Consider the following 15,428-nt stretch of genomic DNA (forward strand, 5'->3'; position numbering starts at 1 on the left):
TGTCTCGTGCGGAAGTGAGAGACTCGACAAATCTGATCACAGCGTATGCTGGAAGAAACTTCACAACTCATGAAGTCATTCTGGTCCATAATTAACTGAAAATTAATTACAGAATCTTGAAAAGAGCATAAACCAAAAATGGGCCAGCATACCTTCATAGTGCAGTTGCTCACTCTGAATCTCTTCCAATAATTAAGTCTAGCATATGGCACTGGAGCTTAAAAAAAACAACAACCACACAACAAACAAACTATGATTCCCAAAAAAGTTTTAGAGTCCTGCCTGCTGAAGGGATGTGTCTGTCTGCAGTGCACAGGCACACTTTCTAGAAATGAGTGGGATGAATTAATTTGGTATTTGGCAACTTCAGCTTCGCAGAAATTACAGGTTGCAGATGCTTCTTATGAAATCAAAACAAAAATCGAGAAAAGAACGCAATTAGGTAAATTATTTGCTGACTTGATGAATAATTCTCTAAAGACTATTAGAGGATAAGAGCATGGAGAACTCTACAATTTTTCAACAAACAAAAGGAGGAGGTAAACAATAAAACTGCTACATTAATTTGGTTGAGCATTCATAAAAAGGTGTAGTTTGTAGCACTGAATTACACGTATTTTTGTAAAAGGTGCTTAAAGCATGGCATGCTGCCACACATCAAAATATTATTTTTTGTATAGAAAAAATAGTTAGCATGCTGGGAAGTTGAAGATATCTGATCAAAACAAACCTGCAATACTTTGGCACAGTAAACAAAAGAAAGAACATAAAAAAAAATTGAGAAAGAATATAACTGGAAAAAAAAATACACCAAAGATCAGTAGACTAATCAGAGATTGAGCAAAAATGTGTTGCAGGAAACATGGAAAAATCTTTCTGATTTCCAGTTTTCTACTACAGAGATGAGTATCTTCAGTTGCAGGAGGAAGACAATCAGAAATTTTCACATTACAAGGTGTTTTCTCTTTGCTTTCTAAAACACCCCATTGAGGTAACTGGGAGCTGGGTGGCAGCCTAGGGTGCAGCCTCCCTGTAGACAGAGAGGGATGCAAAGAGAGTCAAGTTTTTTTTCCAGCCCATGGGAGACAGCAGCTTGTTCTGTACAGCAACAGTTCTTCTGTATCAACTGCTTTATTCCCTCATCAAAGCGAGGGCATAAATCACTGTAATCATCTGCAAGTAGAAAAGAAATGTCCATGGCTTCAGCAGCTTGCCCACTCCTCAGCCCTGAGCTACGCTTATGACCCTTTTGCATATCATCTTGCTATTTTCCCCATGAACCAGACACATCGGCATCTCCAACGCCGTTTGTTTTTTGTGTTTACCTTGGCTTCCAATTGGAGGGTGAGAGCTTAAATTAGATCTACCACACAAAGAGCACAGCACTGTGCAGTGTGACTCAGCTAGAGAGAGTACTATGCTGCAAATAGGATTTGAACTAAATCACATTTATAAATTCATTTTCCTCCAGCTCTTTACTGCTCACAATGCCTAACGAAATACTTGCATGTTTTTGTTATATGTCCAAACTAGAAACAAGTAAAAGTCAATTTTTATTGGAGTAGTGTATATCCTTGGCAAAAGTGGGCTGTCCACTGCTGAAACTACAAGCTTTCATGTATCTTCATAACAATGTGAACACACACTGTATACTCAAGTTAATTATGAAAAATTGTTTCTTAGTACCAAACCTTGGAAAATTCTGTGAAAAGAAAATTACTGTTTTCAAATCTGCATTAATAACTACTCTTGCCACTTCAGCCTCTTTTTTTCATTATGATCTCCATCATATCTGAAATCCCTGAAACAGCACATGTAAGTTTCCAAAATTAAGTCTGAGATACCGTGTTGCTCCTCCAAAGATGCCCAATGCAAAGTGCACCACCGAGGAAGGAGGACTTAAGCTGTTAATGGCTTTAAGCCATCAACATTTCCTGCCAGACTGGGGCCAGCTGAAAGACTGAAAGGTCTGTTAGCATGATTTGGCAGCCCTGTCTCTGGGATGCAGGCACCTTCTCTCTGGCAGTCCTCCCCCTGCCTCCAACCTGGCCTTTCTCTACTGAACCATGCACAAGGCACCATATTGCATCCCTACCCGCAGCCATGTCCCTCCCATCTCCTCCACTGCAATGATGGAAGGACACTTTTATGCCATTTAAGTTCCCTTATGTGGCAGAAAGGGATTGAATTAGGAGTGAGAATTTCATCTTAGTTTCTCTAAGTGAAGGAAATCACCAAAACAGTTAAAACCACAAAGCTCATCTGCACACCTCTACGACTGCATTGTAGAGATAGGCTCTGCCTCCTAGGTCATTAAATGAAGACCAGCAATTGCAAACGAATTCCAGCAGACTACCAAGATCCAACAGAAGGGAAGGTTTTTCAGCGTATTCCTCATTTACAGCACACTGGCAAGTGGAAAAAGCAACCCCATTGCACTAAGCTTACCCCCAACAATTTGGCCTGTTCTCTAGGAATCAGAAACAAGGGGCCTAGGGGGCAATGCAGCATCTCAAAACTGGTAGAGGGAGTGAAAAAGGTCCTAATGCAAGAAAAGGGTAGGGCTACTCTGGAAAACCAGTGAAGAACAGCTTGCTTGAGCATTTCTGCCAGAAGATAAGGCACAAAAAGAAAATGGGGAGGTAGAAAAGGCATCAGGAAGCACACATGAGCCTTCATTTTGCATAGAATCTATGAAAGACAAGCAGCTAAATCTGTCTATAGAAATAAGCTAAACTAGTTCTAACAATAGGTCCAGGTGGATAAAAAAAATAATTGAGAGAGAGGAAAGAATTTGGAGGAATTATGTGACCATGTTATAACTTTCTGCAACAGTAAAAACATCCTAAGGAAATGGTTACTCTGTGCATCAGAGAAAGGACCTGTAGCAGTACCCAAACCCCCAGTCACAGGCTCTATAATAAACCAGAGAGTTGGGGGAAAAAGTGATTTATAATACAATTTGCTCAGGGAGATGACTCGTAACAAGATGCCTACTGAAGCACAGCCAGAATTGTGTAGACATTGTAATTGAAGAATTAAAACAATGGAAAAAACTATTATAAGTTTTGTTAAAATACAGTTTTCAAGATACTTTTAATTATTAAGACAAGTTTTTGCCTTTTGTTATCGGCATACGAATGACAGAGTAACATCATCAAAATAATTGCATATACAAACAGTTGCAGAAATGAATCAATATAAGTGTCGAATAAGCATCAACAAAAAAGTTGAGGGGTTTCACTGTGTGTGCATTTGTTTTCCATGATGGTATAAAATGTTTTTTAGTATTCTAGAGAATGCTCATCACCAAAAAAAATTATGCAAGCCTTGAAGCCTTAACACTTTTAGCTATATGAGATTCCAGTAAAATTACTGTCATCATAAAACACCCACTTTTCTTTTTTCTGAGCCATAGAATACATATCTCCAAAAGCTGATTTAGAATGACAATAGAGTTTATTAGCTATTAAGCACTTCTTCAGGATAATTCCACCTTAAACTTCTGAGATTATGCAGCTGCCAGAACTATAAAAAGGCTGCACATTTCCAATATTTTTGCCTAATCAAATTAAGAGACCAAACTATTAATATTCTACTTACCTCCTAGATTCATTCCAGCTTGCAGACATTTCTGTAATCGACAGGCTGGGCAGTTCTTCCTCCGAATCTTATCAATTATGCAGTCGTTCCTTCCCGCACACAGATAATTGTGCTGTCCTGAATGAACCAAAAACCAAAATGCTTTATTAGAGTATGTATTTAAATAATTCCCATTTCTTTTCCTCTCATTTTGCAGTCACTTTGGGTTTCTTATTAATGCAGAAATTCCCAATCCCATTCTTTGGTCTTCCCAATAACCTTGGTAACTTATCACGGGCCTTACTATGAGCTTTTCTTCTGCTTAATTTGGGAAAGAGCTCTTTCATCCAAGCGGGACTTCACTTTTTTTTTTTTCTTTTCTTCATACAACAAATGATTGGTTTGATCTTTTTTCAAATATCCTTACATGTGCACAACAACAAAGCAGCTCAGCAACTCTTAGTTTGTTATAAACCCAAGGGCCAGTCTCGTGTCAAAGTTCACAACCTGAGGCAGAAACGCCAGGTGGAAGTTGATGTTCTGAATACACTCCATTTTCTTTAACCAGCTCACAGAGTGCCTGATTTCTGATTTAATACCTTCTTCTATATAGCAGATTTCTGAAGGGTTTACCAAAGCAGGTTTAAATCACAACATATTACTTCAGTTCTGTAAAGCCCCACAGAAACATTCATGAAGAGACAGCAGGTATTTAATACACAACATTTAGCAGAAGGGAAATACATGGCAAGAAGGAAAATAGGCTGGCATTTAACAACTTGAAGACTCAAAAGGAGTTTTGCTTTGTGGGAGTAATGTAGGTAGAGCAAATGGATGCGGTGTGCCAGGCAAGGGCAGCACCACATACATGGACTTTTCAAAATAAGGTGCTTGAATTGGATGTGGAAGAAAGGAAGCCACAAGGGGTTAGTGCAGCATGACAGGAAAAGAAAGAGGAAGTTTATTTGAGCTGCCCGAATCCAGAGGTGGCACACTGGGATGCGGGGCGGCCACAACAAGCAGCTTGCAGCAGATGTGACAAAAAGTGATACAAAGAGCTTCCAGAAGGATGAAAGGAAAGGACACAGCTCACAGAAGTACAACGCTGCAGGATTTGCCAGCACCTGAAATTTGAAAAAATAGTCCAGTGTAAAATACAACAGTGTGCTGCAGGTGCATGTAGCTGGCACCAGAGAACTACCAAGCCCTGGGGAGATGCATTTTAGAAAGAAGGTAAGAAACTCATTAGTCCGTAAACTACACACAAGTCAGTAACAAAGACACACAAGACAGAGGAAAACATTAGGATTGCAACTGCAGTTACACCAATGAGGAACAAAATAGAGAGACTCCTAAGCCAAAACCCAAATGACGATGAGCTGTGAAGAAAACCAAGAACTGGACAAAGAGCATGAATGTCCATGCCAACAACTGAAGCAAGTGACAGTGGTGCAAGAGGCTGGTGCATACAGGGAAGAGGAAGCAAAGACTCAATAAGGGGACAAAGGCTCAATAAGGGGACAAAGCTGCTGCAGAACAAGAGGTTTAAGATATTTTTGCCAAGACATTTTCCACAATACACAAATGCCTCCTCGGGGAAAGTCAAAGAGAATATTCATGGGACACAGGAGACCTGGCTTCTATTTTAGGTTCTTTCAGGAATTTGCCTTACAACTTCAGATAAGTAATTCTCTATCTCTACATCTGACTTCCTTTCACCCCTACCCAACGTTATCTATTTAGACAGTGAACTCAAATTTGGGCTATTTCTTGCATCTCTTCACTGAGCATCTCACACAAAGATTGGTTCAACCTTATTTGAGTAAGCAAAGTGTTACTGTAATACCACAAAGTTATTGTCACTTACATAATAATGCTTTAGATGTCTAACCACCAAGCAGATTGACAAGTCAGTGCTTTTATTAAGGGACTTCACCTAGCACCGTGGCACTGCCAAAAACCAATAAAACGTGGGCAAGATAATTCATGAAATGAAGCTCATGAAGTTATGCCAGACAAGTTCAAGATGAACAATAATTTAGTGACAACATCAATATCCATCAGCTGATCTTTAAGTAGGCCTCTAAAATAATAAAAAGATAAAATTCATAGCTAATCACAGACTGAAAACCTGCTTATCAAGTAATGTTTATAGTATGGAGCGATCTGTACAAAAACCAGATACAGAAGAGAAGAATGTGCTTAATTCCTATTTGCATTTTTGCTCTGTACTGAACACATCTCCTAAAGAAGCAGCAGCATGAAAGTGAAATTAAAGTGCAAAACACAAGTGTTTAAAATAACGATACACAGCATAAAGATGGTTTCTATATCTTTACAAACACTGGTATCTGGATTCTTATACTGAATTCGTGGAGAGAAGGGAAAAACGGTTATTTTTTTGTGAGGAATGTAAGTACGATTGTTCAGTGCTCATACAATGTCCTTTGTACATCACAGAGTACTGCAATACCATTTTTAGGCTTTCACAGGCGGGTGCAGGCTATTAATATGACAAGTCAGCTCTAATGCTGCAGAATGAACCCCATTGCAGAATCTCCCTGAAGGCAGTTTGTTCTACGAAACTGTACACCTGTTAAGTCAACATTTTTCATTACTGCTTTCAAAAGCTAATGAGTTTAATAAAAAGAGGTTAACATTTATGTACTCCACAATAATTACTCGGGTCACATTCTTAAATATTGTAGAAACGTTTATGTGCCTCGATCACTGTCACATGGTGACTTCATAAGGAATCCTCCCACTATAGCTGACTACTTCCATAAGTCACCCTTCAAACGGCTTAGGTAGCCTGTAATTATTACTTTCTAACCCATCAACTCTAGGCTAAATAATTTCAGAAAACATAATTTAGTAAAGGCTCCTCAGTTTTTGAATCGTGTATCTCTGAATGCTAACATATGGTACAAAATCTGTAAGTAGTTTTTCTAGTAAGCAAATGTCTTCTGTAGATCAGAGAGATCGTCAAATTTCTTTTATTTTCTTGTATTTATTAATTAAATAACCATGGCCATCTTAAAACTTACGTTAATCAAAATAACTTGAAAACCCTTAAAAAAGAGATCAGTATTTAGGCAAACCTTCTACGTAGAGTACAGTATCACATACTAAAGAAAAATTTTTCACCTGAAAATGATTTTTTTATCATCACCTATTATGAGAGAAGCTTCAGATTTCCATGCAATCAAAATATTTCTGAAATAAAACTGATTTTGAAAAATAAGTAAAGAAAGACTCTCATAATGGATCAGAATCTTCCATTCCTGTAGCATGATCCTCACTCATGCCCCTAAACTTCAAAATAAAACAAAACCTACACATCTGAGACTGATGCGACTCTCTCAAGACCTCCTGGGCTCTTCAGGTTCTCAATGAGGTGATGGAGATCATCCTGCAAGGAGGCTGTTGCTTTTGTGGTGGCTAGATCTCTAACCCTCTCAAGCAGCGTATTGATCTTTCTGCATAGCTTGTGCTTCGCTTAACCCAGGTTATTCTTTTTATCCAGTTTAATCACCCACAAGTGGGCTGGAAAGCGACAGAGTAGATATCAAATCCTCATCTCCCATGTGCTAATGCATTAAGATGAAAGTGATTTTTATATATGCCCTCATTAAGTGCATTTATATGAGGTAATTCCTATTCCATTTAAAATACATAGATACAAAAGATACCAGGAAAAGTTCCTGTTCAAAATAAATAATGAATAGGTACTAGGCTGTTACATACTAAGAAGAAATAAAGGTCTGTCATAGTCATGGTACAGCTGAAGGAATATTCGAGTTTGCACTTTTCAGGTTACTGTGTCACTATATACCACAGGAAGACACATACTAAACCACACACAAAAATATTTCACAGATGAGAGAACTGAAAAGCATTTAAAAGTCTTTGATTCCCTGATTTTATAGGACTGTGAAAGAAAAAAAAAAGGAAGTACTCATGAAGTTGAGTCTTGAACTGCATTTTCTTGAACAAGCAAAATTCAGAAGGGGGGAGGAAAAAAAGCAGTTCTTATCTGGCCTATGAATTACTGCCCAAATAAGGCTGCAGCAGAAACCTGCAGCATCAGTTGTGCCTTTATCCACTCTAAAATTCCAGCATAATGACTGAACCACCAGTCCCAAAAAGCGACTTGCTCAGATGAGCTCATATACGCGGGCAGAGCGCTACTGCACTCTTCATGATACATCAAGCCATGCAAGTCCGCAGTCAGAACGGGGTCTAAATATTTCTTGCCAGTAATATTTCTGTTACTGTCTAAGGCAAAATTAGAAAATTACAGCAGTTTGTGAAATATTCCACATGTTCTCTCTGCTGCCTTTTTTTTTTTCTTAAAGTTTTTCAAAGCCTAAGTCAGGAACTGCAAGTCATTACTAAGTCCTCTACATTTCTGCTCTCTTATTAAAATAGCAACTACTATGATCAAGTGTTAAACGTCGTAAAAAAAAAAAAAAAAAAAAAAAAAAAAAAAAGGAAAGAAAAAAGAGAGAAGAAAAAAGCGTAGTGCTGGAAGAGGATCCAAAGACTGTTTAATTCAAGCCCACTCATGGAAGCAAGATAAGACTAGCTTCATAGTTCAGGCAGATTTTTTTCACCCCTCTAAATTTGCCTACGAACCTTCTGAGGAAAGGTTTTCTGCAACTTCCCTGCAAACCATGTGACTAGGCCAGTGATTAGTGAGCCTTTAGGCTGTATTTTTTCCCTTTGCAGTTAACCTAAGCAGGAATATTTTGCAACAGAGAGAGAAGTTAGCGCTCCCCCCAAGACACACGGAGTAATAGACTGTCATCTCCTTTACAACAATCTCATGCTTATCGAAAAATGTATGTTCCCCAACTCTTTGCTAGACTAAACAAATCCAGTTCTCTCAATCTTTCCTCACAGGTCATGTTTCCTAAATCTGTCATCATCCCTCTTATTCTTCTCTGCTTTCTTTCATAAAACGTAGCGCCCAAAACTGGCCGCGTTCCGCTCGCTGCGTTTCACCACCGCTAAGCACAATAACATGGTTACTTCCTGCACCTTGCACACAACGCTCCTGCTAATACAATCCTGCACCACATTTGTCTTTTGGCAATCGCATCGCCTGCTTGACTCATGCTCGTTCAGGCTCCGTTCCGCCGCCCAGCTCCTTTCCTGCAGCCCCGCTGCCTCGTTCCCTGCCTTGTGCCGGAGGCATTGCCCACCTTCACCCGGGAGCTGATGCTCTCTTTCCACGGCTGGGGCTACGCATCCACTGCAGCATCCCCTGGGAAAGGTGAGGGGAAAGTCCGAGAGCCAGCTTTGAAAACAGCAGTGAGTTTTGGGACCCCAAACAAAGGCGCGATTGAGGAAGCCTCGCAAAAGGAGGGGAAAGTGAGAAAACAGGAGCGGCAGCTAAGGAGCAAATAAAGCAGAACAAGCTTTAAAAAAGCTCAACTTCTAAAATAGCATCTCACTGAAGCATATCAAAATGCATGCGCAATTCACAAACTTTCCTTCTCCTTCCACAAAGAGAATTAATACAGTAACTCAAGAAACTAAGGCAAAGTTGCCTTCCTGCAGCAGGGGCCAGCCTGGGGTTGAAGGAGCCAGAATTCCCCTCCAGCCCCACAGCCTGGAGCTGCCCATCAGGGCTATGATCCCTTTGGAGCCTCTGGGCTAGCACCAGGGCTGGGATGTCCCCATAGCCCCTTGCCCACGACACAATAAAAGTCTTAGGGCTTTGAATGCTGACCAGCGCCGGCTCGAGCAGGTGCGCAGAGGTGTTAAACGATATTACCTGGCCTCCTTGGCACAGGGAAGCTCATCTGAAGACCCTCCTGCTGCTACTATAACCACCCATTATCTTAGTGAATGACAGAGGAGAAAAAAATCCGGGTTCAATGTCTATACTTCTACACTACGAGCCCCTCAATCCCATACACATTTTTTACTGCTCATCTCCATCCCTCCCCTCTACGCACCAGCCCCTCGATGGCACAAGCCTGGCCCCTGCAGCCACTTTTCTCTGCTGAAGGAAACACAAAAAACCTGTGGCAGATAATCAGTAGGAGGAAAGGATGCCTCTCGCCTTGGCAGTATCTGGTCAGCAAACAGAACTTTGTGTCGGGAATTCCTGCTTGCTGGCATGGCCCTAATGAAGGGGGTTGCCTCCTGCACATCCCAGCCTCTTCTTGTCCATGCTCTCGGGGCTATGTGATGTGCTCCTTTCAGCCAGCTCTGAGACCTTCGCATATTTTGTGAAGCTGTTGTTACTACTGTAATCCACATAAGCTCTTGTAATTAATAAAAATAAACTGTTTCTTTTTATAGATCAAATATAAATAAAATTCCTGCTACAACTTGTCACAATAATTTCCCATATGAAAAGAAGGATTTTCTCTTTCAAAGGAATTACATTGCACTTTGAAGAAACAAACTGCATATACCTGAGGTTTTTATTTCACAATCCACCGTAGGTACTCTCAAATAAATCAGCATGATAAGTACAGTTAAGATGAATCTCTTTCAAAATTTCAGTTTTCCCACAGCCTCTATTCCTTACAATTAAAAAAAAAAAAAAGTGAAGTAAAAAGCCTGCTATTCAATGGAAATCAGAACTGTATTTTCATTTAAAAGGTCCATTTGTTACACAGTTGAGGGGTTGTTTTTTTTTTTTTTTTTAGCAGTTGACAACTGCCCAGCAACAGCAGCCTATGTTTGCAGTCACTATTTTAGGCTACATCACATGTCAATTACATAACCTTGTTTTACTGCTCTTGAACTGGTTCGAACAACCTGGGAAACAGATTAGGGCAGTCCCTCCCGAGCTGCAGTCCCAGCGCAGCCGCAGCCCCCTCCTCCCTGCTGCAGCTCCCGGGGCTGTGGCCACGGCGGGTCCCTCTCCGCGGTTGGTTACTCATTGCTAGACCTACCTGAAGCATTTAGTAATTAACTTCCTCAGCTCTGCTTAAACCAGTCTGGTCTGACCACGGTAAACTAATAAACTCAGTTCCTCATGCTAAGATTTATGAGTAATGCAGAATAAGCTTATAAATGCTGCAGACAAGGTACAGAACTGAGATATGAATATTGCCCTTTCATTTTATACAGTGAATGCTCACGGTTTGCGGTTCAGATATTGATCTCAGGGTTTCCCAAAATTCAGACCCACTTCAGGGTCTGTCTCCTTCATCACTCCACAGCTCTACTCTTCTGGCCGTACCACCCCAGACCAAACGCTTTTCGGCTGCAGGCAAAGGTTGTATCTGTCAGTTGTTCAAGAACAATATTGATCCATTATGGTAATTATTACCAATTGTGCTTATTGCATTGGTACAGCCTACATCCTTCTCAGTTGAAGACTTGATTAAGATTTGTTTTGATTTTGGAAAAATATTCACCACATTGGGGTATTCCCTGCTCGCTTCACGTTCTCCTGCTAGTTCTAGACCCAAAGACAGCTCCCCAGTTTTTTTTTTAGCCATTTATATTAGTGGATTCATTTATCTACTTTTTTTTTTTTTGTTATAATTTTGTAATTCTCCTTCCCCCGCCCTTTTGTTTCTTTCCTTCAGTAAAGTTTATTTTCTCACCCATCCTTCTCCCTTATCTACTTTCATCTTTAGTGCTCTACCCCTCTCCTGTCCCACGACTGTTTCTCCAGGTTGTTTGTTTCCTTCCAGATGCGTCATTTCCTCCGCTCAACCTGTAACTAGGCATTTCATAGGGTGCTTTTTCACTGCAGTCAAAGGTCACACCTCATTTCATACACCCAAGCAAAGTAGCGCAAAACCAGCTGGGATATGGATAAAAGCATGGTCCCAACAGCATCGCTCGCTGTGGGGTCCACAGAATCCAGCTAGGGCGCTTTTAAAAGCACGGGCACATCAGTTACTTGATGCTCAAATAGTGAGAACAGTCTGCTAACTCCAGCAACATACTATTTTTCTAAATTTTCTATATGCTTTATACCTTGTGCTTAACTACTATTTCTCATTACCATGTTATACATGGTACCGACTGAAACGCACGCTACCAATTCTTTCCAAGCATCCCCGAGAAAGAGCTGCGGGTCGTTCTCAGGTGGGGATTGCATTATGATCAAACACCCTGTGCATGGACTACCACACGTTTCCTCCAGAAAGCTGAAGTTTGAAAGGAAAGATGAAGCACCAGTGCTTCCACCCGTGGTGACTATGGATATAAAGCCAATTTCCTTGCTTTCTGGAAGTGAAGCAGGGAGTGCTGTGTCCCCTCTGGTGCTTTTTTACAGCATCACAGCTGCCTATCGATAGAGACTGCATGCAAACGTCTACTTTAAATCTCTGCAGCCAAAACGGGGAATATGCTTTCCCCAGGATTAGCCATCAGTGAATATCTAATGCAACAGCTAGGGAAATACGATACATGGAAGTTTTCAAGTTGCCATACTACTGTGCTCTCCCTGTGCACATCAAAGAGGGCAGATTTCAGTGCTCTGGCGATTTCGATATGGAGGCTGTCTCCTGCTTCCCCCTCAGGAAACTTGCTTTCACACTGGGCTGAGACCAGGTTAACACAAACAATTGGTACGTCTGGTGATCCTGGCAAAGGAGATGAGAAGTTATAAAAATCGTTCTCACTCACTATTTTAAGCAGACTGAAAGGGCATCGATGAGAGGGATCAAGGAGAGAGAGGAAATTTGGCAAGGGAGCCCGGGATGTAGCCTAAAAGAGGCTAGTGTTCTGTGGGAGAAACCATCCAGCAGAGATGAACTCTTATTAACAGCAGTGAGACAAGTCAGAAAGAAAACACACATAAATTTCTATTATTTGAGATGTGCATTTGCTTGTGTCATGCTTAGAACATGCTGCACAACTTTGGAAAGCTTCTCAAAGTCTTTGCCTGGGAGTTCCAGCCATCCTGTTATCCAGGGGGACTGACCACTGGCACAAGATACGCCCCAGGCTGAAACTTGGAGAAAACCTGGGCTGCAACCATCCCCAGGGCTCCTCCACGCGCTGGGCTTTGGGGTCCCACCTGCATCTCCATGATGGAGGCAGAATTTGCACCAAGCAGCCATGCCAACAATTGGGTGAGGAGGAGAGCTGGGGTCTCCCGAAGCCCAGAGCAGCCAACAAAGCAGCTCTTGGTTCAGCATGATCGAAGTTTAAACCTGACCATGCAGCATGGTGGATGCTCTGCAAAAGGAGTTTAACTACACGGTAGATCTCTTTTTATGCAGAAATGTTGAATCATACTAAATAGAACAGAAAAGGAAGAGGAAAAAAAAACATATTTTATAGGCAAAGTATCTGATTCTTGCAAAGCATTTCAGATCCAGTGAAATCACACTGCATTGGAAATCTGGCTAGGAGGAAAACCAAGAAAAAATATCTACAAACACCAAAATATCCTGTTACAGAGCTAAATCATTTTGTTTCTGTTTTGAAGTCAGTTTTCTGTTCAATTGTTTTTGATTTTAGATTACACTGGATACAGTAAGACAGAGTCACAATTAAAGGTTCAGATGATATTGTTTTGACAAACTCAGATATCTAATATTTTATAGCATTTTATTCTTCTGCAAGTTTCCAATTTTTCATTTTGGTTTGAATTTTAAATGAAGACTAATTTTGAAGCCTCTAAATTCTGTTATCTGCAGAGCAGTATGCATGGTAGATTTACAAGAGATCATGTTGCATGCATGATGCCTGCTTCTGCTTTCCCATGCTAAAAATCTGATAAGGCATTCTTGACATACTACAAATTTTCGTGCACTTCGATGGAAAATTTCAATGTACAAGGCATGGCATAGATGGACAGCATATGCTTTTTTGCATGATGCTTATTTGAAAGCCAAACTGCAACCGAAATATCCTTCCACTTTTACTGATACGAACTGTCAACTATTCTGCTGCACTCACATACATGATGTTGTGTCTTGCTCTACAACGAGCTCACCATGCTTCACTGTTACAATCAGATTTTAGGAAGTACATGCTGTGATATAAGATCTGTGTGAAATATAAAGTTCAATTAAGGGAAGGTTTAAGGGGGATGAGGGGGCTGCATTCTGGAACATGCATCACTGCTGCGTAACATAAGGATGCGTAGCTGATGGTATGGCTCCCTGAGGTGAACACTCTACTGAAAATATTCACCTCCATAAAAATATTCATATTTTAAGTGTATGCAGGGCCTGGGAGTTGAGTGAAGAGATTCTATCTCGAGCCACTTAGTCTGCCTTGCAATCCTACTGATACACTCAGGCATGTATCAAACTGTCTTTGCAGCAATCATTTGAGAGGGCAAACTAAGAAAGAGCTTCTATTCTCACTGGGCAGACATGGGAAATCAAGGCACACAGTCAGTGTTAACCCTGGGTTTGTCAATTACATTTTGTTATTTGGAACTCTGGGTGGACCCCTTCAATGAGATTCATGGTATTTATATAAGATACAGAAAAAAAAAAGGTTGTTTCTTTCCTGCAGTAAAACTTTTCCCAACTCTTGATCTCAGTGAAAATATTCTGTTAATTTTTTTTTAAAGTAACTACTCAAATTGTTTGCAAAAAAACAAAGAAGTTCAAGTCCACAGTGTTCTTGCAGTCAGCACGTTCAGCAGATTATAAATTTTATTCTGTGTGAATGACACATTATCTTCAAAGCATATTTTTCTCTTCCATTTTTCATGTACAGTTTACTACAGATCAGACTGGAAATATGCTAAATCCATAAAAATGAATATTATTATGAATAATGGCAACAATTTAAAATATGGCCAGCACATACATTGACAGATCTTTTCCTCTGGAACCCTGGTCACTAATAATTCTCTTTTAAAGGCTGAAAGCAATACAGTCAGAGGCTTTTAACAGAATCTCTTGAGATCACAAACACAGAAACGTTGACCAAAGTACTATTCGATGCTCACTGAGGTGAACTTAACAGTTTTCTGGGTTTGTTTGTTTGTTTAAAAAAGGAGCCTGCTTTATCCCTTTGAAATACGTAAAAGTATTCCTTTTTATTTTCTCAATTTATCTATGCACTTATTTATCTTTACCGGGAACCTCAGCTCTGTGTTCTTCTGGGTAAGGCTGAAGAAATGGTCAGAAGAAAGAGGACGAGGGCATATCAGAACATTTGATGATTATAATGAAATTTCCCAGCATGTTTACTCTTAAATGTAAACCAGAAGTAGAATCAAGTACCAGAAAGGATATTACACTGATCACGATACCTACTTTAGTCTTTAAGGAGATGACTGGGTCTCTGCAAGAACCCCTGAAGCTGGTACAGAATTTCCAGGCTGCTGTACCAGAGAGCCACGGGTCCAAGGCCTCTTTCCCCCGAATTTAGGTCAAGCTTGCCGGGTAGCCCTGCCTACAGTCATCATTCACAGCCCCCTGAAAAGCAGCTTCTGAATGGATCATGGCATCCCTCCCATGCCCCTGGAAACTGCTACTTCACCCTCTGCTTATTCACCCCAGCCTGAGAGGCTGAGCAAGAATTCATCCACCAGCAAAAACACAGGCAAGGCTTTGATTTAAGCAGTTCTGCCAAGTTTTAGCACAGCTCCCCTCATCTTGCTGGTGATGCTCCTGTGATCCCATTCAGCCAGCCAAGCTGGATCTGACTACAGCACCAGAATCAGTGAGCTGGGGGAAAGCTACAGGGAAAACACATTTCTGTGCTGAGGCAGAAAGCCCTGGTGTCACCCACTGGTGATGTTTTGCACATCTCAGGAAATCATCTCAGGGCTTGAATAACTAAAACTACGGATAACTCAATTCACACGCTTTATCATTTTCAATGCCTATAAAGTCATTACTGAGTGTTAAAAAGTCATCTATTAAAGCATACCAAATTTTGCAGACAAT

At 40.6% G+C, this 15,428-nt stretch overlaps 1 protein-coding gene across 5 annotated transcripts in view; it reads right to left on the reverse strand.

Moving 5' to 3' along the window:
- NR3C2 (nuclear receptor subfamily 3 group C member 2) overlaps nucleotides 1-15,428 on the reverse strand; it is a 201,622-nt gene that overhangs the window by 52,681 nt on the left and 133,513 nt on the right. For all 5 annotated transcript variants that reach the window (XM_068680919.1, XM_068680918.1, XM_068680920.1 and 2 more), the window contains one exon: nucleotides 3,604-3,720. In XM_068680919.1, the coding sequence (XP_068537020.1) occupies nucleotides 3,604-3,720 (117 nt within the window). The remainder of the gene's footprint in view (nucleotides 1-3,603; nucleotides 3,721-15,428) is intronic.

The sequence above is a fragment of the Anas acuta genome, chromosome 4 (genome assembly GCF_963932015.1).
Source record: "Anas acuta chromosome 4, bAnaAcu1.1, whole genome shotgun sequence".
Taxonomy (NCBI): Eukaryota; Metazoa; Chordata; class Aves; order Anseriformes; family Anatidae; genus Anas; species Anas acuta.